This window comes from Electrona antarctica, assembly GCF_951216825.1.
Source record: "Electrona antarctica genome assembly, chromosome: 3".
In the NCBI taxonomy this organism is placed as follows: Eukaryota; Metazoa; Chordata; class Actinopteri; order Myctophiformes; family Myctophidae; genus Electrona; species Electrona antarctica.
The window spans coordinates 19,146,376-19,170,681 of NC_136808.1; the positions used below are offsets into that span (position 1 = coordinate 19,146,376).

Here is a 24,306-nt window from a genome sequence, read left to right on the forward strand (position 1 = left end):
GAGATATGCCCTCACACAGCTACTTTTCTCTACAAGCTTTTTGCAGAGTCAGACAGCGTGGTAAATGCAGCCTTGTGAACAGCTGGTAGTGACTGTGAGGTCACATAATGGAATAAACGGAAACACAATAGTAGCTACTAATAATAATGATGATGAATGTCATAATGTACTGAATCATTAAGGCTGTGATTAGCATATAATGCTGGATCTCTCTGCCAAGATCTGATGGGTTGAACTGACTGGTAACTTTTGAATCAAAGTTTTATTAACAACCTGTGGTTCCCAAACTTTTTCAGGATACCCATTGTTTTAAGATTAAAATCCAATATCACACTGTGTGTGTGTGTGTGTGTGTGTGTGTGTGTGTGTGTGTGTGTGTGTGTGTGTGTGTGTGTGTGTGTGTGTGTGTGTGTGTGTGTGTGTGTGTGTGTGTGTGTGTGTGTGTGTGTGTGTGTGTGTGTGTGTGTGTGTGACGATGATTAAAACCATAGGGATCGATGCCAGTGTTCAAGTGGATACGGTAATTGTATCTTGTGTTCAAAGCTGTTAACTTATTTAACCCATTAAGACCTGAGGCCAGAGGTTCTCAAACCTTTTCATGTCAAGGACCCCCAAAATGATATGTATTTGGCTGTGGGCCCCCATCTCAAAATAGTCGTATCCAGGGACCCAAAATAATCGTTCCAGGGATCCCCCAGAAGCAAAAATTTGAGTTGAACATGTTCGCTTTAAAAGATATATAGATTTTCACACATTTTATGCCCGGCCTTGATTCGGTGAGTCGGTATGCAATGGGTATTGCATACTAGGTTCCCAACTTGCATCGTTCCCAAGTAGGCCAGTGGCCGACGGGCACAGGTCTAGTTATTGAGAAATGTACATTATGCAAGTAGCTATAATCTTTATTTATTCTTTCCCTTTGATTCTTTTTGCCCAAGATTACCCTGATTTCTTCCCTCTTCTACACCAAATCTTTGCTGAAAATAGTCGTGTAGTTTGGCTATTTTTGCCAAATGTTTCCTTTCCTTATATTTGCCAAATGTTCGGCTATTATGACATGAAGCTGAATAGGTTTGCTAGGGTTCATGTTTTTTAATGACATATGTGTGTGTGTTCCTTTTATAGAAGAAGGTCACCCTTCAAGACAAATCCCTGACAAGCTTTCCTTGTACTGGCAATTGAAATAAAGCAATAAGGAATGTTCATTCTATTTTGACATTTTAAATGATCTTCTTGAGGCTTTGAGGTCAGATGTTAAAACACTTCAGTGACACTTCATGTGTATATACAATCTAGCTTGCCTGTGACTGACAGACAGGCAGCAACAGGATACGTATTCCTGTGTAAACAAGGATGTTTAATCATTTAACATGATACGTTGACATACCTGTATGTCCTGCTTAACTATGAATGGCTCTGTAACTTCCACTTACGGTGAATGACATACCTTTTTATAGTCGCAGTTAAAATAATGTACTGTTATTAAATGGCATACTGTTATTAATAAACAAACAGGGATGTACTGATGAGACATTTTGGCCGATATCATCGATATAATATTTTTTGCTGTTATGGCCGATCACCGATATAACCGATCACATTCTGTATAAAAAAATAACACCCTTGTGAAGTGAGGGGCGCTCTTATCATCATACATCTCATTCCGGCCAATCGCAATTTGTGTCCTCACCTTCGTCTTCAATGTTTGTGTTTACAGAAGATTACACAATGTTGTGTTTACACAAACAGTCAAACACTCAAAGCTGGCCATTCATTGTCAATGGAGCTTGGATGTAGTATTTTTATTTAAAAATGTTCCAACTTGTTGACTCTTTTGAAAGCTTCCCCAGAAAACACTGATATAAGCCTTTTTCAGGCTTTAAAAAAACCCCTAATTATTATAAAATAAAATGTCTGCTAAAACCGATTTATTATTTGACCGATTACCGATATATTGGATTAAGGCCAATATCTGGGGATGCTCCGATCAGGTTTTTTGGGATAATTAATAAAACGGATACAAATAAAAACATGTCAATAGAATTTGAAATGGTTAAACACAAATCAGTCAGGTACATGAAATATTGAAAGATACATGATTTGGAAACCTTCTTTTGTGTTTGCTTGTTTGCAAAAGGATTGATAGTTGGGATGAACCAAATGGAACTCGAATTAGATTACAACGGAGAAAAGGGGAAAACGCCGGTAGTGAACGACACTTGCTTTCTATGGGAATTCGCATTTACCTCCCCTTGTGTGGCTCATTATTATTATTAGCCCAATTAAGAAAGCAACCAGCGATTCACATATTTTAATGAATGGTGTCAAGGCATTGCACATTTTGGTGGTAGAGTAGAATGAGAATATTGTCCCATGTTCTGTATTTGGGTAATGTGCAGAGTTATGCCTGTCTTCCCCCAGCCAATCACAGGGTGTGATAATCTGTGATTACAGCACGTCTCAGGTGTGAGTGAGTGTGATAGTGGCGGTAGAGTACTACAGATAAGGCTGCTGCTTGGCAGCAGACAACCACAGTGACAAGGGACACACATTTAATTAACAAACTATTATCACATACGTTTTATTGGAACAAATCTCCAGGCCAGAGAGACCCGGTACTTTACTCGCATCATTGTGTAGATAATCTAGACTTGTGGTGTTTTGTGGACCCCTGTGGGACCTCAAACGATTGATAGTTGGGATGAACCAAATGGAACTCAAATTAGGTTTAACACTGAGCATTTTACACATGGAATGGGGGTAGTTGTGGCTTAATCCAGTGGTTCTCAAACTGGGGATTTGGGACCCCCAGTGGGGTCCCCAAATTATTTTGGGGGGTGCCCAGATGATTAGCGTCATAATGTATAACATTGTTTTCTCACTCAAGAGTAAACAAACCAACAGTATACGTGTATGCAGGGTATCTGCACGTATCTTGACTTGCCAAATACCAAATTGTCAAATATTACGTAAGAAAGTGGCAAACCTTGTGAAGTTCAGTGAAACTAAATGTAATGCCTAGGGTCGTGAAAGGTTTGGGAAAGTTTGTCTGCCTGGCTGGTGTAGGTTCTCCCACCTTCTGTTGGAACAGATTCTGTGCCAGGGACCCCAATAATAGAAGACTCGTGTTTTTGCCTTGGCTATTCAAAATAACAGATGTGCAAGCTCACAGTGCGTCACTTTGTGCCACACTGCTTGTACATCTGATGTGTTTCAATATTTTAGAAAAATCTTGAAAGTATGAGAACTACTGATTTTAGAAGGCATTTGTAGAATCTGCCTTAGGTCTTAATGGGTTAATACAGCTCCCTGGGAGGAGTTGGGGATTAAAAGTAGGATAAGTCATATTTTTGGGTTAAAATTATAATAATAATTGATGCTATATATATATACTGTATGGGTTAAAATTATAATAATAATTGATGCTATATATATATATACTGTATTAACACATTTTGGTGCATATTTTATATCTTGCCAATATCGGAGGTCAAAATTGTAGAAATAATGGCTGATATATCTGCCAAACCAATCTGTCTGGGTGTCTAGTTGAAAGGTTTTATCTTTCTTTTTCTCTCACTGTCGCAGTCTTTCTGATGTTCTCCATCGTAAAAATGTGATGAAATAATCTCTAAAAATATATTTATTCTTCAGCATGGACAAAGACATGCCTCATAGGTAGACATTGCCTCATCAGGTACGTGTAACATTGACTTTTGATAGTGAGTCGTGATCCCATAATATTTGGACAAACGGAACACTTCAACAACTGCTGACTACAAGCATCAATCAACTGTACAGTCAATATTAAAGATTAGATATTAAACACTCGCCTTCATTGTCCTAAACACTTTGCTGCTTTACCTCCTTTTTAATCAACAGTGTCATAATTAAAGGTTTATGAACACAAAGAATAAAAATGACAAGCTCACAACGTGTCACTTCATACCACACTATGAGCTTACATCTGCTATTCTTAGATATTTGTTTTGAAAAATCTCGTGTGTGTGTGTGTGTGTGTGTGTGTGTGTGTGTGCGTGTGCGCGCGCGCGTCGATACTTTTTAGAATAGGACGCAGAGCATAAAAACAGTACCCTGAAGAAGGAAGGTGCATCTGCTGAAACGTTGTTTTTTGTTCTCTGCGTCCTATTCTAATAAAGTATCGGCACTTTGGCTACGAGTGTTTGTCTTTTCAAGACTTCAGATTTTGTGGTTACTCCATTTGCCAGTACACCAGGAAATCACCCTCTTTTTCACGGTCCTAATGTTGGCTGTGTTTGTTCAGTACAGATACTGCGGATTGCAGGTCAAACCTCCCTTATATTTAAATATCAAGCAACAAACAACCACTATCAAAGAGATGGATAAAAGAAAATTGTGCCAAAATATTAAGAGAGGGAGAAAAGTCTCGAGGCTGACGCAGCTAAATGTGCCGAGCTATATAAATGTTTTCTGCCTGCCAAGCCCACTAAAGCCACTGACACTGACTGTAGCACCAGTACTGATCAACTCCTAGCTAATCTACCCATAGCCTCGCCTGCCAAGCTATACGTTTCACTCTCACTTCTCTCCATTTATCCGTGAATAGCAGCAGCAATCCAGTTACGTTAGCTAAATGTCTGATTTATAGTTTGGTTGCGCATCATTTTTCTAACCTAAAATAACCGATCTACAAGCTCACGTGTCGTGATGTGAGCTTGTAGTTTGTCTATTTTAGTTGAGCAAAATGATGAGCAACTAAGGTGAGGACATATTCTGTGTTACCCGGACAAGTATTTAGCCGATCTGCCCTTTCTGCCACATGGACACTGCGTTTTTGGGGACTTAACCGACTCTTTTTGAAACCGCCTCCCAGAGTGGCAAACTTTGGAGACGCGACATTGTCGTCTCTGTGTGTACAGCGAATGCCGCCTATTTGCTGAAACGTCCCCTCGTCCCCAACTAACCTCACGTCATCAGGCTTTCCACCTCCAGTATCACAGCTATTTTATATTTGCACATAATGTCTATAAATCTCTTCTCCAAAAATAGCCGATCTGCAGCCAGTGAGCTTGATGTAAATTATGGTGATTACCAATCTGGAAAGACAAGAAGAAAAATTGATGATCGACATTATTGTTACTAATGGTGTAATGTAGAATAGATTAGTATATAGGCTATAAAGATAGGCAGCACGCAGCCACCACTGTCTGTCTGTCCCTCTCACAGGCAGGTCTGACTGCCCAGTGCACAGCAGCATGGACCTCGTCAATGTGCTTCATCTTCTTGGGTGGAAATGAAACATTCTGAAGGTGCTATCCATGCTTCAACTCGGTCTATTATTATTTTTTATTATTTTCTTTGCAAGCAATCAGCCAAAATGTCACGGCAAAGCCTTTGTGTAACTTCAAAACTGCTTTGCATTGAGAGACCCCGGGTAGGATAAATAGTTTTTAAACACATCGTTTACGGTCCATATTCCTCTATAAACAGCCTGTTTTAACTGTTTATAATTTCACCTTGCCTATGTGCAATTTCTCTTAAGTTCTACTGCATAACCCGTGTTCCCCGCTATTTAATCCATGTTTTGGTGCTGTTCTGAGCTGCTAGGGCTTCTGGGAAACACTGTTGTGTAACATTCGATGTTCCCCCCCCTGTTTAGCCGACGAGACCGAAAATCTTAAAACGTTAACTTTGCGTTCTAAATCATCCCGTGTAATTCTAAGAAAAGATCATGTGTTAAGGTGGCCTTACACTAGCCGATAATCGGGCATTTTTGACGCTCGGGGGGTGCCCGACCGCTCAAAGCGCGATCGGGATCGGCCCGATCAACATCAAGAATGTTTGATATTTGCTCTGCCCCGCTCCGATTATCCTGTAGTGTGTGGTGATCAGATTTCAGATTGAAAAAAATCGGCTAGTGTAAGGCCACCTTTAGACGGCCCCCCGCTGTCCAGTCGCTAGTAGCGGTAGATTTAATCATACCTCCCGTTGTTGTCGATCGCCGTGTTTTGGCTACATTTAGCTGCTACACCCACATCCGGGATAACATCCGGTTCGTCTGTAAAAGTGCTCCGCTGCTATAAATCGCTGGGCAATTAAGGTGTTAACGAGCAATTATCTGACATTCAGCGGTGTTGCGCACCGAATATATCCATCTCCAAAGTCAAACTCATATAAGTTCACAATGCATCATGTCGCCCTCCGTTGTGAACTTTAAGATCCGCAAACTATGAAACTCATGCTTATGTACTGTATACTTTGTAGCCTATTTCTGGCAGAAGAGGGTAGTTGTGAGAATATTAGAAGGCTAATGTAAAATCATTAAAATTGTAATGATTCACTCGGCTACAGTTGATTATGCCCAGTAGCCTACTGAATGATTATGCCACAAATAAGGCCACAAATGCATTTTACAGGCCATGCATTGTATAGCCTACACGCAGCTTTCTCTGGGTGTCCGGAGCGTTACTGCTCTCGTCTGGACTCTGGACTACATGCATAATTAACATAACCGCAATGTGGACGCTCAAAACTTTAATGCCGGCTTCAAACTTGAACGGGTAACAGCCCGAGCCGTGTGGCTGGGGCCTAAGTATAGATTATTACTGACTGACCCCAGAGTGTGTGAGTCCATTGAAGTGGAGACCAGGAACTTAGGAAGGACTTGTGTGTGTGTTGCATTTATTATTAGGCCTGTAAGATTGCCTCCATTGGGTGCTGCTGATGTCTGCGGTCTTGCTTCATTGCTTGCTTGTGCTTATTGATAATTAATCATATAAATTAACTATAAGGGATGTGATGACGGTGTCGAGTAATCTGAAATTGAGTGTCCTATTTGCATTAACAATAATAAGCGAGCTCAACTTTATTCTTTCTATGTATTACATCCATTTGATTGCGTGTGTTATCTTATCTAATTATGAAAGCCTGTGCTAATTACTTGTCAAAATACACAGCTAAGCTATGCTTTAGAGCAGGGGTTTTCAACTGATTTTGACCCAGTGACCACCATTCTGACTAAGAGCAACCTGGGGAACAGCACTATTGTGTCAGGTGGGCTGACCACCCGTCCTGCATCTCGCGGGACAGTCCCGAAATAGCACTACTGTCCAGCATCCCCCAAATCAAAGATATGGGAAAAGAATTGAGCATGTGATACCATAATCACAATAATCTTTAATCATATTCCATCATATTCGAGGGCTTTTGGAGAGAAATGACTCCAGACTCTCAGAGGTCAGGTGCGTGTGTGTCTGTATTCAGCTGTGGTGCATGTTGATGCTCGTTGTCGTTATGCATCAAGGCAATTATGTTTCTGCACTGCACTGTCAAATAGCCCCCCCCCCCCCCCTTTAATTTATTTTCCTTCAGGGACCACCTGCAATATCTTTGTGGACCACCATGGGTCCGCGGACCACCGGTTGAAAACCCATGCTTGACTTGTTTTATCCGGAGTATTGTACTCCATTGTTAAATTTACTTGTATATAGTCTTAGACTTAAATTGTCCACAAAGTTGAATAAGAAATCTGTAAAAATCCATTGGTCAATTATTAGATGTCAACTTTGCATATTTCTGCTGTCCAAAATGTTCATTTTTCAGGAAATTAAAAATATACGTTTTTAAGGAAATGAATAAAACCTTATATTTTTTTTAACGATGCAATACTTACTGCCTCATCAACGTTGATGTTGTGATTTTAGATATTGTCAATTACTTGCATGGGAAGGAGAGAGGTGGTGGAGTTAGCTGTTTTAGCAGACAGTTTGAGGGTCCAATGGAGTTAAGAGGTTCTGTCCAATGCGTTTTTTATTACTTTCCATTGGTTCAATATTTTCGAAACAACACACAGACGTAAAGGGTGTTCAATAGCACAGATTTATGGAATAAAATCAAAAACCTCAAATTGAGTTATGAGGTTTCCTCCAGACAGCAACGATATGTAGCGTCCTCTAGTGATGTAACTCCACATTATTTTGTGGTCAAGTAGTGCTGAGCCGGCTGTTCCAGGTGGACTGAGGAGCCAATCAGTGATTGACTTTAGCTTTAGCATGACCAGCATGAGGTAAGAACGGAAGATTATGCCTCCCGGTTTTGGGGGACGGACGGAAGGGAGCGGCTTTTCAGTGTAAAATCTGCCATATCTGCTGGCACTGTATCGTCTTTATTTTGAAGAATTCCCCAGCAAAAAAAGGGGTTTAAGTGTATTTTTATTTTACTTTTCATGAAACTTCAAAAGTTTAAGTTTTCTCAGGGATTTGAACTCACAACCTGAACCTTGGGTTCACTAATCTCACCCTCCCCGCCCGGCTTCCCTCCCCCGAACACAGACCAATTGTGTTCGCATAGACGCCTGACGAAGCCAGATGCACCATGGTGGATTCCAACCCACAACCTCTGCGGTGGTGGGCAGGGACTTTACCACTGTGCCATCCCAGCGCATAATGTTGCATTTATTACAGTAACACAAATCTTCTATTCTGGGGGGTCCTGGCATCAAACATTTTTCAGATTGGGAGGTCCGCGGCCAAATGCATATAATTTTGGGGGTCCTTGTCATCAAAAAGTTTGAGAACAACTGATTTAGAATGCATTTGTAGAATCGCCTAAACTGTAAATAGTGTGTAAGGAAGAGAAAGAGACAGACTGACTGACAGACTTGGTGATTGCAGTCTTAAATTAATGTTGTCAACTACATTTGTCACCAGACAGTTCCCTGTGGAGTCTGTGCAACCAGAGCTGTCTACACTGAGTCCTCCTGATTTATAATTCGTTGTGTGTGGGTGTTGCGCACTAAAAATAGACAGTCTACAAGCAACGAAACACACTGTGGCTTGTGGGGTTGTACATTAAAAGCATCAAGAAGACATCAAGACAGAGCAAAATAAAACATTATAAAATTACGTTTTAATATAACAGATACAAGTACAGTACAAATGAAAGCGAAACATTAGAGTAGAATTACAATGCAAAACGTTTACAAGATCTCAATGATAAGGCAGCAAAAGGAACTTTTTTTCTCTCTTTTTTGGGGGGTTTGATTTAACAAAACTAAGAGTTGTAGCAGATGTGCCATTTTCTGGGAGTTTGTTCCAGATGCAGGTGCATAAAAAAAAAGAAACTGAACTCTGCTTCTTTTCTCATTTAGTTGTGATTCTGGGGACTGAAAGCAAACCTGTCCCAAATGACCTGCAAGGTCTGGGATGGTTCATGATATCAACTCGACCCTCAACTTGACCTTTAGCTCTGTACTTGGTTTGCTCTTTTCTCCCTCTTCACCAAATCCCTTTGCTGAAAATAGCTTTGAGAAGCACTGCTTTAAGGGGCCCGTGTGTGCACAGAAAGTATTAATTTGAGCTGCTTGCCTGTCTGCCTTGTCTGTCTTGTTGTGTCCTGCATTTCTACGGTAAAGACGCACTGCAGAGCTTGGCTCCTCTTGCCGTGATCCACTTCAATGCTCTCACCGTCCAGCATTTTCTTTTAGTATATGAGCTCTGCTGCTCGTTGCTGTCTCTTTGGAACATCCTGGCTGTGTCTAGTCTGACAACCCGGTCATTTACCACCTGTTATTACCACTACCATGAGAAGTTCATGTTTACCATCGTTTCAGCCAAGCTATTTGTGCTAATAATGACAGATGACCGGACATTGGTTGATCGGTTCCAATGTCTATAAACGCTGTGTGCAAGCTGCTCTAGTCTGGAGTCTGGATATGACATCATGTTGTTGCTGTCGGGCAGAATCCACTTGTAGTGTTTTTTTCGTAAATGATTAATGCCCTAGTTGATCATACTACAGTAAGTAACAGGTTAGGACATATGAGACATATGAGGTTACCAAGGCATGTTTACGATATTCTTATCGCAAACATCTGAATAGAAACTTTAATAAACTTAAAGGTTTTTTGAATTAAAAAACCTTTTGATAAAATATGGGTAATTGGGGGTCTTTAGGACTTTTCCCAAACTCTGATCATCCGCATCGGACCCCAAATAACCTGCTAATTGGGTGGAGCTGCTCTGGATAAAGAGTGTCTACTACTAAATGCATAGAGAATAGTAGCTCTGGTCCATAGCTCTAATGCGTTGCATTTAGAGCTATGTTACTCTCGACTTCCGCCACTCGCATGAATGCAGACCAGCCTCTCCTCTGTAGCGAAAATAAAAAAGAACGTTTTTGCTACTCACCAAAACAAAGGCGGGTTGTGTCATTAGAAAGCCTACTTTCCTTAGTGGGAGCACTCTAAGCCGGATCTTTTTGGCCAAAAGGGGATTTTGTTTCCACCGGGAAAAAAATGCTTTTAGTTACTCCACTGCGCCTTCTACCGATATTGCCCAGAGAATTGCCTCATAGAGAATATTTTTCGTCCGGTAAAAAAAATCCCTTTCTGGCCAAAAAGTAACGTTTATACGTGTGGTGGGGGCTCAGGGTGCTCCCACTAAGGGAAGTAGGCTTTATACGTGTGGTGGGGGGCTCAGGGTGCTCCCACTAAGGGAAGTAGGCTTTATACGTGTGGTGGGGGGCTCAGGGTGCTCCCACTAAGGGAAGTAGGCTTTATACGTGTGGTGGGGGGCTCAGGGTGCTCCCACTAAGGGAAGTAGGCTTTATACGTGTGGTGGGGGGCTCAGGGTGCTCCCACTAAGGGAAGTAGGCTTTCTAATGACACAACCCGCCTTTTGTTTCGGTGAGTAGGCGGACCCTTTGTTTCGGTATGGACCGCCTGTGTGGTCTTGTGTGTCTGTGTGTGTGTGCCCCTGTTTTGAAAAAAATATTTTTAGAGAGATGTTTACATTTAGAAAAAAGATTCATGGTGGGATTAGACACAGATTAGATAATTATTCCTGATTTACACTTAGCTGGTGTCTTGCACCGGAGAATTGCCGATCAAGCCCACAACACGCTCTGATGCATTGTGAGCTTGTAGATCTGCTATTTATTTTGCTTTAGGCTTACGGTAAAAAAATGGCTTTCATGAATTCACCATTATTCACCAAGCCATTCTTGGTGTGTTGAGTCTGACCCCTTTACATTTCCTCCAAATTTAATTTGGTAAGCAATGGGCTAAACCTCAGATCAAATGCCTGGCTACGGTGTGTAGTACCAGCCTTTAAAAAGTGTCTTACTTTCTTTGGCCCCTGGTCGTGGAACGACCTGCAAGCCAGATTAAAATTGGCCTCGGAAGTTCCCTTGAGAAGTTTCAAAAGGGTCATCTTAACTGTACATTCCAACACCTGCACATGTTTGGATGCGTACTAGCCCTCGCATATACCCATATATTTATTATTATTATAATTATTATTTATTTATTGGTATTTTTTGTTCCGGTCCATAAATGTACTTGTGTATTCGTGTGCAAATGTTCTTGTACCCGGTTATTGTTAGTGTATTATTTTGGAGTACTGTTGTATTCTATAGGCTTCTGGAGGTATTGTTTCATGGATTTATTATTTGGCTGTTGTATAACTTGACATGTACAATGTAGTGTTTGAAAGTGTAATTATGTATTCTGCCGCTTGGCCAGTTCCCACTTGAAAAAGAGACGTAGTCTCAATCTCAATGTGTTTTTACTGGTTAAATAAAAAAAAATCTCCTATAGTGAGATTAAGGTGTGTGTGTGTGTGTGTGTGTGTGTGTGTGTGTGTGTGTGTGTGTGTGTGTGTGTGTGTGTGTGTGTGTGTGTGTGTGTGTGTGTGTGTGTGTGTGTGTGTGTGTGTGTGTGTGTGTGTGTGTGTGTGTGTGTGTGTGTGTGTGTGTGTGTGTGTGTGTGTGTGTGTGTTAAAGGTTACATACTGTATGTACTATGTTCTTGTGACTTCAGGCCATATATTAGTGTCTGTGATGTCATTAAGGCCTCTGGTTTCTCTTCAACAAACCATATGGTGATAAACGCTGTCTGACTGTCTGTGTTTCTGTCTCTCTCTCACTTCCATTTCTTTCTTTCTCTCTTCTTAGTACCCCGATTTGTCTCTGCTCTTATTTCCCATCCGTTTTTTCTTTCCCGTCTTTTCTTAGCAGTGTTGCTGCCTGCTGTGACTAATATGTAGTTAGCTGTTGCCCTGAGCCCTGTCATCATTGTTGTCATTATCATTGTCATTGTTGGTCCCTCAACACAAACACCCGTTTTGGGCTCTGCCCTGTAGTTTCCAATACCAGTGATTTGAAGAGAGGAGGAGAACTGCACAGCCTTTCTGACCTTAAAAGGTTGTATTTGATTTAAGTGTGGTGGGTGTGGTGTCTGTCATCACAGACAATTTACACACCTGCGCCGAAAGCCCTAAATCAGGTGTCTTCAACATTCTTTCACCCCAAGGATTCCTTAGCTGAGAGAAAGTTGAAGCAGGGACCCCCACCACATAAAATTGTGTTGTAGTCGTAGATTGTAGTTTTTTTTCATGGATTTTAATCAAAGACTTGTTTCCCAGCACTAGTATCATCAGTGTATGTTGGATTCATGTTAGGCTGGAGGAACGAGCCCTTTCCAAGGACTAGAGGGGCGGTTTCAATTTTCAAACTTCGAGCTGGAATCCAATGCCGGCTCCCTATTGGTTCACCAACTTATGTGCCCTCGATCCTTGACTCTGTACTTGGTATGCTCTTTTTCCCGCTACACCAAACCTCTTTCCCAAATAATAGCCGATCTACAAGGCAAGCTCACAACGCCTCACACTGCTAGGCATTGTGAATTTGTAGACTGGCTAAAGTTCTCCTCAGAATAGTGATACTTTGTGTAGCACATTTCACACAGAACATCAAGCAAAGGAAACACAATTATACAATGATATTAGGATTAGGAAGTTAGTGTAGAAGAGAAATGTAAAGCGAAAAAGAAAAGTAACTCAATCAAAATTTCTGGGAGTTTTCTGGGAGTTTGTTCCACATTATGTGTAATGTTACCCGTATCTAGCTTCCCACACACACACTTTCTGACATGAACAATAAAGTCATCACATGTTTAGCACTCACAATACTAAATGCCATTGATCATCCCCAACACCCACATCGTCACTTCAGGCTCATGCAGTACGCATAAAAAAAAGAAATTAAATTGCCACTGTTATGCATTGTGTGTGCAATGTGTGCAAGGGGCTGTTAGACTCCAGCCCAGGAGGACTAACTATAGCATCTGACACTAAGCTCACTGTTTCCCAAACAGTCGGTCGGGAGCCATTTGTTGGTCGCGGACAAATCTTTATGGGTATATACCGGTAATATCGCATCCTTTTTTGTTTCCTACATTTTGACCTTCAGAAGGTCTTTATCAACTGCCAGCGAATATAAATAATACACTGTATTGCACTGTCTGGCACTCATTCATATCTGACACAACTGCTACAGGTGATTTAGGTGATATCAATCTGCTCCCTGTGTGGGCCTACTGAGGTTCCATTGGGATTTTCCAGTGGTAGCCACCCATTGACCATCAGATTAAAAAGCAACACATATACTGTCCTAAAGGGCGAGGTAGAGTATCTTTGCGTTCTCTCTGTCTCTTGTCTCTGTCTCTTGTCTTCCGTCTCTCTTTATCTCTTTCACATCATGGGACATGTAATGTCATGTGACACGCACACAGCCCAGAGTCCAGCCTGCAAAGTTTATGAATGATTGACCAGCAGCCACCTGATACAAACATCTCTTTTGTCAACTAAATGGTTCAGATAAAACGTGACCACAGGACCGCAGCGATGCATTCAGTCAAATAAGGCTGCGTGGATGCATGGAGTCAAAACAAAGATACCACAGCATGTAAACTCAGCCAAGGAGTGAAACATGAGAGGAAAGGGAAATCCACCGGACGCACGCACGCACACGGTGAATAAAATAAACATTTAGTTTGGGTGGCTTCCTGCAATCTTGGAAAAACCTAGAAAAGGTACAGTGAAGATCAAAGGAGGTCGCACACCATCCGCATACCATATAAAGGGAAGGCAGGTGCTCAACTTAAAATGACACATTAACGTCAACGATTAAATAATAAAAGTTTGCACACTGTAGCTCCCTTTTTTGAAGACTTTATTAGGTGTTGAGCGACTTTTCGAGCACACTCAGAATAGTTTGGCATACCAGACATGCCATCTTAAAGGTGGCATGTAAGTAAGGTGGCATAGGTGTTTGTTTGTTTTTTGTTAACCCATTCTGGGCGGGAACCCCTTTTGGTGTTCTAACCCTTCTGGACGGGAATCCCTCTTGGGGTTCTGTACAGTATGTACAGTATTCAAAAACTTTGATGGTGCTATATAAATATTTGAAGTTTTTCAGAAAGCTTAGGTCAGGATTTAGAGGGCTTTATAGAATCGGCCGGTTCCAATTTTGTCTGCTAATTTTGTGTCATCACTTCACTGTTTAATAAAGAGAGAGACATGGATACTACATATATATACACTTATTTAACCAAAGAAAATACTTTTTCCCTACCTTTTTTAAATACAATGAACAGGTCAAATGATCAGGTCGATCAATATTGGCCCGGTTTCCCAAAGGACACATGGTGTAACAGGTATAGTGTAGCACATGCTCAGATGCCCTCTAGGCCGCACACAGAAGCCTGTGAACATAGACATTCCGTGCATAGATGTGCCACACAATGGTAGGCCTCAGGCCTGAGGCCTGGTATGGTAGGCCTCAGGTCTACCATTCTGAAATTTAATTTAATAATATTTGGACTGCTGGACAGCTGACAGTAGGCTCTCTTAAAAAAAAAAGTATGCAGAACACATATACACACATTTGACATAACACAAAGAACAAGACAATTTACATACATAAAGACATGAAGACAAGAGCAATATCCACCGCTTACTCCTGATTAAGCCTCAATGTTGACTGGTGGACAAAGGACCTCTTTAGTCTGACCTTATTGTATGCTGGTACACCATATCTCCACCATATTCCTTGCTAACCTTAGGATGCTGTTAACATACGTGGATGGTGGAATGAATGGTAGACCTGAGGCATACCATACCATACCAGGCCTGAGGCCTACCAAGGCGTGGCACATCTATGCACGGAATGTCTATGTTCACAGGCTTCTGTGTGCGGCCTAGAGGGCATCTGAGCATGTGTTACACCATACCTCTTACACCATGTGTCCTTTGGGAAACCAGGCCATTGTATTTTGACATTCTGTTCAGACCTTCAAACCTTATCTTACATGTTAAATCTTGTATCTTTTTTTCTTTTGTTCCTCTGAATTGCACGCCCTTTGCTCCTGCGTTACAAATGAAAAAGGCCTACATATCGCTGTCAGGCAGAAACCTCCTATCTCCATATGTTAACTGTTTGTGTTTTCTGAAATTAATGCCCTACTACTTGATCATACTACAGCATCACACAAAAGCATCAAAAGTAGCAGATAGGCGCGAAATGTGTTTCAAGCTTGGCATTCCCTGAATGGTAGCTTATAGAATATTCTTCACTGGTATTCATGTTTTATTTACCGCTTGAACCCTAGGTTCCCATGCCTATTCAATTTAACATTTGTCGAAAAAAAAGAAGAAGATTGTTTTAAACCACAAAAGAGCTCAATTACATCACCTTTTTTAATTATGTTATTATTCCAGGGGGTCCCCCAGCACAAGTAGTTAATGTAGCACCACAATAACTTTAACCAGATATTGATAATGTTCTCTTCTGGGGATCCCTGGCACAAAACACAAGATGGGAAGTCTGCCGCCTGCTGTCTTCGCCCCAGCTTGAAACATCCTGACCAATCCAATCAGCATTGGTGGTGATCGGAACCCCGGTGGTTTTATAATACAATAAATAAAATAAAACAATATACAATCCCTTTGCAAAAACATAGGAACTAATCGTTGCTGCTCATGAATGATATAGTAGCAGAAATTATGTTGAATGGAAGAGAGTGAGCTGGAGCGAGACTTTTTTTTTTACCAACACAAACCTGTGCGACCAAAGTGAAGCTGCTAAAAATATATATATCTTCAGTTCTGAAAGCAGTGAAATAAAGTCACAGAGTGTTGGTTGTACATGGTTTTCACATCACCAGCCTTAACTCAAACTTCACAAGACCTGTGGATTAATAATATATTTTACATAATATTATAATTATTATTATAAGTGAGGGAATAATTTGATGTCATGATGTATTTCCAATTACCAACAATGTGATGTCATGTTTATAGGCCGTAGGCTGACCTCGGCCTATAATATGAATCCCCCTTTCTCTTGTCTTTCTCTCGCTTTCTGTCTTTTTTCTCTTTCTCTCTGTTTTTCTCTTGCAGTCTTTCTGTCTCTTTGTCTCTCTCTTTCAGTGTCTTTCGCTCTTTCTCTCTCTCTCTCTCTCTCTCCCTTTCTCTCTCACTCTACTTCATTGTTGTTCTCTCACACTGCCACACACAGAGCTACATCACAGCCATATATCATCATACTTCCACACAATAATATGCAGACAGGAAAACATAATGTACATGTGTTCCATGTAACCACTCACACACATGTTCAGTCACAGGAAGCTAATGGAGACTGATGGAATGTCTGCTACACACACACACACGCACAACCTCCCATACGCGTACAGAATGTTTTTCTCCTTCTATGGGAAAGAACGTATTTATAGTCGTGTAGTTTTTTTCTTTTTTTTTTTACACACGCACACCTCCAGTATGAGATCACATGTGCTGTATTGAGTAATCACACTCAGTGATGTTTATTCTCTGATGAGATAGAAGATAAAACACCACTGGAGTCCCATACATTATTTACATGCCAGATTTTTGGGTCCAATCCTGATTGTGTTGAAAGTGTTTTTTGTGTCAAGGACCCCCAGAATGATTTGTATTTGGCCGTGGCACGAAGTGACGTGATGTGAGCTTTGAATAGCTTGTATTTTTTACCAGCCACTATGATATAGCCAGAGTAAAACGCTGAGCGTTGACTCCCATTGGAATGCGGAAGTGCTCATTCTATCTCAATGGGATAGTTCCAATGTTTGGAACTATAGCCCATAGCACCCCGCTTTGCGGCGAGATCAAAGCGTGTCATTCTCTTACTAGATTACTCTAGAAATAGCAAGCTGAGTCTATCATCGACGCAAGCTAGTCCTCTAGTAGTATTATATAGTCCAGCTGGTTTTCTCATTGGCTGACGTCGCTGTGCTAGTCCAGAAGCTTTCTCGTGTCTGTCTGTCTGACTGACTGACTGACTGACTGACTGTGTCTGTCAAATATGTCCGGGCGGAAACAAACAACTCAGAACATAATAGTTCCGCCTTAGATCATTTTGGTTCTTACCTAAACTACTGCGCTGAAACTGACACAGAGGCAGTTATAGCGGACTCCCGCAGATAATAATAATGCAGCTGGTAATTAATTGATTTAATCAATTTGGGCTTGTTAAAGTTTGTTACACTGATCTTTATTGGTAAACGTAATAAATAAATGGGACATTTTAGTAATATGATATGTATTTTTTGCTCTCACTATGTCACTACATCACATCATGTGTTGTTGACTGAGTGTTGGAGAAATAAAAAATGTTTCTGTATCATTTAGAGATAAAAAGTGTTTTTTACGAAAAGTTGCTAAATCAAGCAACAAAATTGCTAAATTGGCAACACTGCAGACGAATCATTACTCCATCTTTTTAATAATTCACACAGCTGTCACTCTCTCTACCTCTACCCCACCCCTCTCTCTCCTCTCTCTCTACCCCACCCCCCTCTCTCTACCTCTCCCCCACCCCCCTCTCTCCTCTCTCTACCTCTCTCTCCCTGACCTAGCCATCCCTCTCTCTCGCTCCCTGACCTATCCATCCATCTCTCCTCTCTCTCTACCTCTACCCCTCTCTCTCTATCCTTCTCATCTCTCTACCTCTTCTCTCTCTCTACCTCTATCCATCATCATCCTGTCTTCTTCCACATCTTCGGCAGAATTCACAAACTGACCTGTACTAAGTCTAAGTGCCCCATGCAGAGACTTTGGGCTAGCCCTGCTGCTCTCTCTGACACTTATGCACAGAAGGGTAAAATCTGACACTTATGCGCAGAAGGGTAAAATCTGACACTTATGCACAGAAGGGTAAAATCTGACACTTATGCACAGAAGGGTAAAATCTGACACTTATGCGCAGAAGGGTAAAAACTGCCACAAATATAGAGAGGGGATGGGGAGAACAAATGTATCGTGCAGGTACATCTCTACTAAGGTTGTCTACCCAACCGCAATCTGAGAACCCATCAGCAAACGATAAAGGAAAAATAGTGCAACAGTCTGTCTCGAAAGACTAACCCCACCATGTGTGTGTGTATATACACGCCGGTGTGGGAGGCTGTGCCAGGGTCGGAGCCGGGTCCCTTTGAAATCGTGTTTGTATTGTTTGCACTTGTGTGTGTGTGTGTGTGTGGCACTAGAATGCAGATATGGTTTCAGCAGCACAATCACTCTATTGAGTCTCTGTCTCTCTCTCTCCACCTTGGTGATACTTGTCACAGTTTGTTCATTCTTGAGATCGGGTCAAAGATTGGAACATTGGACTGTCACTTGACTATGATGAGGTGTACATGTACACACTTATGCCAGTGGTTAAACCCCTAAACCTCAGCATCTGTATTGTGGGGAAGGCTTTTGCTGAAAATAGATCGACAAGCTCACAACGTGTAGCGCTGCGACACATTGTGAGCTTGTCGTTCAGCTATTATCAGCTGAAATAAAATACAAAATCCAATACATTGTCCATGATAAATTTTTCACACCTCTTTCACACTTTCTCTTTCGCACCTCTTAAGCTGCTTTTAGACCTGAAGGACACAGGCTTTTATTTTCCTTCACATTCGGCTCAAAAATGAAAAGCCTGGGGAAACGCATTGGAAAATATGGCATAGGAAGTGGGAGCCCGCGCTCGGATCGGTGAACCAATAGGATCCAATTTCAATTCAATTCAAAGGGCTTTATTGGCATGAGAAAACATACGTTTACATTGCCAAAGCAGAAAGCACAATACAACAATACAGCAATACAATCAAAACAAAAATGATGTACATTTGAAAGTCAGAATCTTCAATAGATCAATTTCTATGTACCAAGATCACTGGATGCAGGTATAGTGCAGGAATATACACAATGATTAGTCTTTAGGGTGGTTGTGTTCCGTTTGATATCCTTCTCCTATCACAGCAACTCACAAATCCACTGCCTGTTTTCGACTGGCACCCACCCCTCTAGACCAGAAAGCACACAGGCTGGGCCAGGCTACAGGCAGATTGTCCCCCGCCCCTCTAGACCAGAAAGCACACAGGCTGGGCCAGGCTACAGGCAGATTGTCCCCCGCCCCTCTAGACCAGAAAGCACACAGGCTGGGCCAGGCTACAGGCAGATTGTTCCAGCCCCTCTAGACCAGAAAGCACACAGGCTGGGCCAGGCTACAGGCAGATTGTCCCCCGCCCCTCTAGACCAGAAAGCACACAGGCTGGGCCAGGCTACAGGCAGATTGTTCCAGCCCCTCTAGACCAGAAAGCACACAGGCTGGGCCAGGCTACAGGCAGATTGTCCCCCGCCCCTCTAGACCAGAAAGCACACAGGCTGGGCCAGGCTACAGGCAGATTGTCCCCCGCCCCTCTAGACCAGAAAGCACACAGGCTGGGCCAGGCTACAGGCAGATTGTCCCCCGCCCCTCTAGACCAGAAAGCACACAGGCTGGGCCAGGCTACAGGCAGATTGTTCCAAATAGCGTATGTCATTCATTGTGTTTTTGTGTTTTCCCTGCAGGATGAGTGGAGCTCCAGTGACTCCAGTAAAAGTCAGGCTCACGGCTCCGATGACAAGACACACAGTCTGGAGACGCTACCGCCAGGTAGGGGCCAAACAACTACGCTACCCACAATGTACTGGGGCATACCGGTACTTAACACCAAAGACAGGAGACGTGATACACAGAGGAGGCACCTGACACCTTACATGACGGCACTTGGAACACAATGCCCGGCCAGACGCATCACGCGTCTAGACACACTTAAAGTGTTCCATTAGTGTCTCGTTGTAGCCAGACCATCATCAATCTCTGCCTCACTGACTCGATGTAGGGGCTAGAAACTGTGTGGAAACTATTCAGACATTTAGTTTTTCATTTAAACACATTGTTGTCGAGCAGAAACCTTGTCTCCATATTGTATTGTTTTTTCCCCCCTCCTAAATTAACCCATTCAGGCCTGACGTCGAAATAAAAAAAACGTTCGCTCTGAAAGAATATATATTCCAAGATTTGTGCCGCATTTTTACGATTTTTCAAAAATAGCAGACCTACAAGTTCATAGCGCGCCACCGAGTGGCGCGCTATGAGCTTGTAGATCTGCTATTTTTCAATAGCTAAAGTATAACATAATGCTTAGTTAAAACACCAAAAGGGGTTCCCGCCCAAAATGGGCTTAAAGCTATAATATGACACACATGCGTCCTCAGGTCTAAATGGGTTAACACCATACTTGATCATACTACAGCATCACACAAAAGCATTGAGGTAGCAGATCTACAAGCTCAAAAGACGGTGTGAAATGTCATATTTTGAGTTTGTAGATATGCTATTTTTGAATTTGAATCCTTGAATTCCTATTTTGGACATGTGTGAGTGGTTTCCACTCGACAGAGGTGGCACAGAGACAGAGCGCTTCAACAAAACAATCACTCTTCATGGTGAACAAATTAATGGCTGTCCATGATCTGCTGCTGATGGCAGAAAATGTAACATACCAGGCAGCTGATCAAGGTGCTCTTATCGGTACCTCTGTAGAAGGCCCGTAGTAGGACCTGGGGCCCCGTACCAAACTCCATCAGTCGGCTGAAGTGAAAAGCAGTGCTGTGCATTTTTGTTGAGAATTTGTAAAAAAACAGTTTTCTATTTGAGAACATCTAATGAAGGCGTTCCATAGCCGTTGCTGTGCTATGCACCCCATGTGCGTTTGATTTAGCCTTTTGTTTTGGTCCATCGTGAACCAGATCTTCACATCTCAACAGCCTGCGACCACAACATTGACAGCACAATACACGCTGTTTGAGCCGGCATTTGGAAATAACCCAAATGAAGGATGAGTTTACAGTTTACACGAAGCGAGACTACACAGTCTAAACCCCCATGTCACACACACACACACACACACACACACACACACACACACACACACACACACACACACACACACACACACACACACCAGCCTGTCATATGAAATATGCTATAAATGGGGAAAAGAAAAAGGGAGGAGAGATGGAGAGAGCAAGAGAGGGATGAAAGGAAAGATCTGTGAGAAAGGAAAAGGATGAAAGGGCGATGGAAGTGGTGAAGGACAAATGGACAGAGAAGTTAACTGAAGTGGCAGCACATTTCAACTTGTTCGACATGAAGATCAATGGACCAATAGATCACTGGTTCTCAAATATTACAAACATGTCAAGAACCCCCAAATTGATGTGTATTTAATTGCGGACCCCCCACCTGAAAATGTTTTGAAAAATGCTTCACTTGCACAAGCAGACTGTCTGTGTGCGGCCATTGACAACAGCTGCATTTATTAATATAGAGCAGAAAAGAGGAGCATCTGTGCGCTTATGCTTGCACATCCTGTGGGTTTGGTGCGTTAGGTTAGGCCACACTTTGAATGAGACCCCATTGTGTGTGTGTGTGTGTGTGTGTGTGTGTGTGTGTGTGTGTGTGTGTGTGTGTGTGTGTGTGTGTGTGTGTGTGTGTGTGTGTGTGTGTGTGTGTGTGTGTGTGTGTGTGTGTGTGTGTGTGTGTGTGTGTGTGTGTGTGTGTGTGTGTGTGTGTGTGTGTGTGTGTGTGTGTGTGTGTGTGTGTGTGTGTGTGTGTGTGTGTGTGTGTGTGTGTGAGAGAGAGAGACTGAGCTACCAAGAGAAATTACCAGCTTCTACTAATCCTGTAGATCATCAAGGATATTAAACACACACTCTTTCTATCCTGGGGGCAGAGACAGATCATCATAGCAACGTTTAGCTGATTGGCATGCAAAGTACACACACACACACACACAGCGCCTACACATTGACATATTCACATTGTGTAGACTAGATACAGTATGTACACTAGTACACACCTACACGTTCGTCTTTGTTTCTCACACACACCCTCCTTTGCATACACACAAGGAAGCTCTGTTATTATTGTCCGTGTTGTAAACTACATCATCCGTTGTGGTGACAGAAGTTGTATATCTTATGTGTTATGTGACTATATATGTGTCAGGCGGTTCAGCCCGTTTTAAGAAAAGCATCGCGTCATTTTAGATTTTAGCATTGGCTATATCAAATGAACACATGTACATGCTTGTGAGCTTGTACATCTGTTGTTTTTGAATAGCCAAGTGCGAGAACTACTGAATTAGAAGGCTATATGGTGTATATAACTGTGGAAACTTAACTTTGTCGATTATTTACAATATTTTTATAATTTTTTTTAATCCTTTATTTACCCAGGGAAGTAGCTGAGCACAGGTGCTCATTTTCAGCAACGCCCTGCACACACACACACACACACACACACACACACACACACACACACACACACACACACACACACACACACACACACACACACACACACACACATATAAATATACAAATATAATCGGTAGCATATCGAAATTGGCCTTGTCGGCCATACAAATGCCACATTGGTATCTAATCGGTCTGAAGATAATCCTGATTATTTATCAACGGGATCCACCAACCAAAGACAATTGAATGGTTATTATAGAGGAAATGTACATCATGGAAAGTTCTATGAAAAATGGGATCTCTTCCTCCAGCCCATTGCTGCTATTGTATGAGAACATTCAAACATTGTTTTTATTGTGTATTGTATGAAAAATGCAGCCCTTGTGTGTATTTTCTTTTTTTGTTTGTTTTCCGCTGTTCTTGTCTTTTCTCAAAAGAATATATAATGTAATATATCGGCCGATATGACCCTGCAAATCAGATATCGGTCATAATTTCAATATTGTGCACGCTAGTATTTTATATCATTGATTAGTCAACCTTTACAACTACGTATGACTTTGTGCAATCATGATCAAGTAGCCTACTAGGGCGTTCATTTACGAAAAAACTAAAAGTTAAAATATGGAGATAAGAGGTTTCTGCCTGACGGCAACAATATTTATATATGAAAGCTAATCAAATTATACAAATCTTGATAGCGCCGGACCACTCATACTGTATGTATGTTATGCGTTTGTAACAATCATATGATTGTTGTGTGTGTTTTTAGGGAAGGTACGATGGCAGGACTTTGACCAGGACCTGTATATTGGAGCCACGGTGGTCCGACCGGGCCAGGACCCCTACTCCAGGAACAAGTTCAACCAGGTGGAGAGTGACAAGCTGCACATGGACCGCGCCGTCCCCGACACCCGACATGACCAGTACGTACAGTATCATTGCATGACGTTCACCACTGGTTCTCAACCTTTTTCATGTCAAGAACCCCAAAATGAATATGTATTTGGCCGCGGACACCCGTCTGAAAATGTTTTGTGCCAGTTGCCCCCAGAAGAGAAGATTTGTATGAAGAAAATAAATTAAGAATTTTCAATATTTTTTTCAAATATTTTACCGTTTTGCCGCCAGCATTCATTTATCTATCGCGCATTGCCAAGGTTTTATCGCGCGCAACCATTATTTTGAAGAGCCAAATATCCGTAACCGGATGTTACATTGACAAAATGTGTGTGGTGTCTTGACCGGTTGTTGTTCTCTCGGTCGGTGGTGGAAAAACCCGACAGAGTATCGCAGCGCCTGCTGTCGGCCGTTGGAAAAACCTTGTTTTCACCAGAAACGACATTCATTGCGCCGATTTGGAGATACAGGCCTTTGAAAGCAGCACATAGAGTGCAAGTGGATGCGTGCGCATCTTCAAAATGGCTGCGGCCACTGTCCCACTTTGACTGTTATGCTAACGAGCGGCAGCTAACGATACGATCGGATCAAAACATGGATTAAAGAATATAAACCCTGGAAAGCGTAGGCTACGGTTCTGGCAGGCTAGACGATTAATTTAATCCTACAGTTACTACGGTTCTGGCGGGCTAAAAAGCAGATGTACAAGTTTGCAGAGTTAGTAACACAAAGTGGCGAGCTGTGAGCTTGTAGATCTGCTATTTTAGAAAAGCCAACTTACCGGACAGTTGGCCTTTCTTTGTTTTTCAAAGATACCCTTTTTAGGAAAAGCCAACTTATAAATTGACAAAGTGATGAAATGATTGTGATGCTATGTTATCTACTTTTGCTGGGGACCCCTGGAAAGCCCCAAGAACCTCAGAACATGGAGTGTAGAAATGGAACCAAATGCCTATTTGTACACTCTAGT

At 42.0% G+C, this 24,306-nt stretch overlaps 1 protein-coding gene across 1 annotated transcript in view; it reads left to right on the forward strand.

Moving 5' to 3' along the window:
- The window catches only part of galnt2 (UDP-N-acetyl-alpha-D-galactosamine:polypeptide N-acetylgalactosaminyltransferase 2), a 56,064-nt gene that overhangs the window by 2,649 nt on the left and 29,109 nt on the right, over positions 1 to 24,306 (forward strand). The window contains exons 2-3 of the mRNA XM_079497100.1: positions 19,701 to 19,785; positions 23,209 to 23,362. Coding sequence (XP_079353226.1) covers positions 19,701 to 19,785; positions 23,209 to 23,362 — 239 coding nt within the window. The remainder of the gene's footprint in view (positions 1 to 19,700; positions 19,786 to 23,208; positions 23,363 to 24,306) is intronic.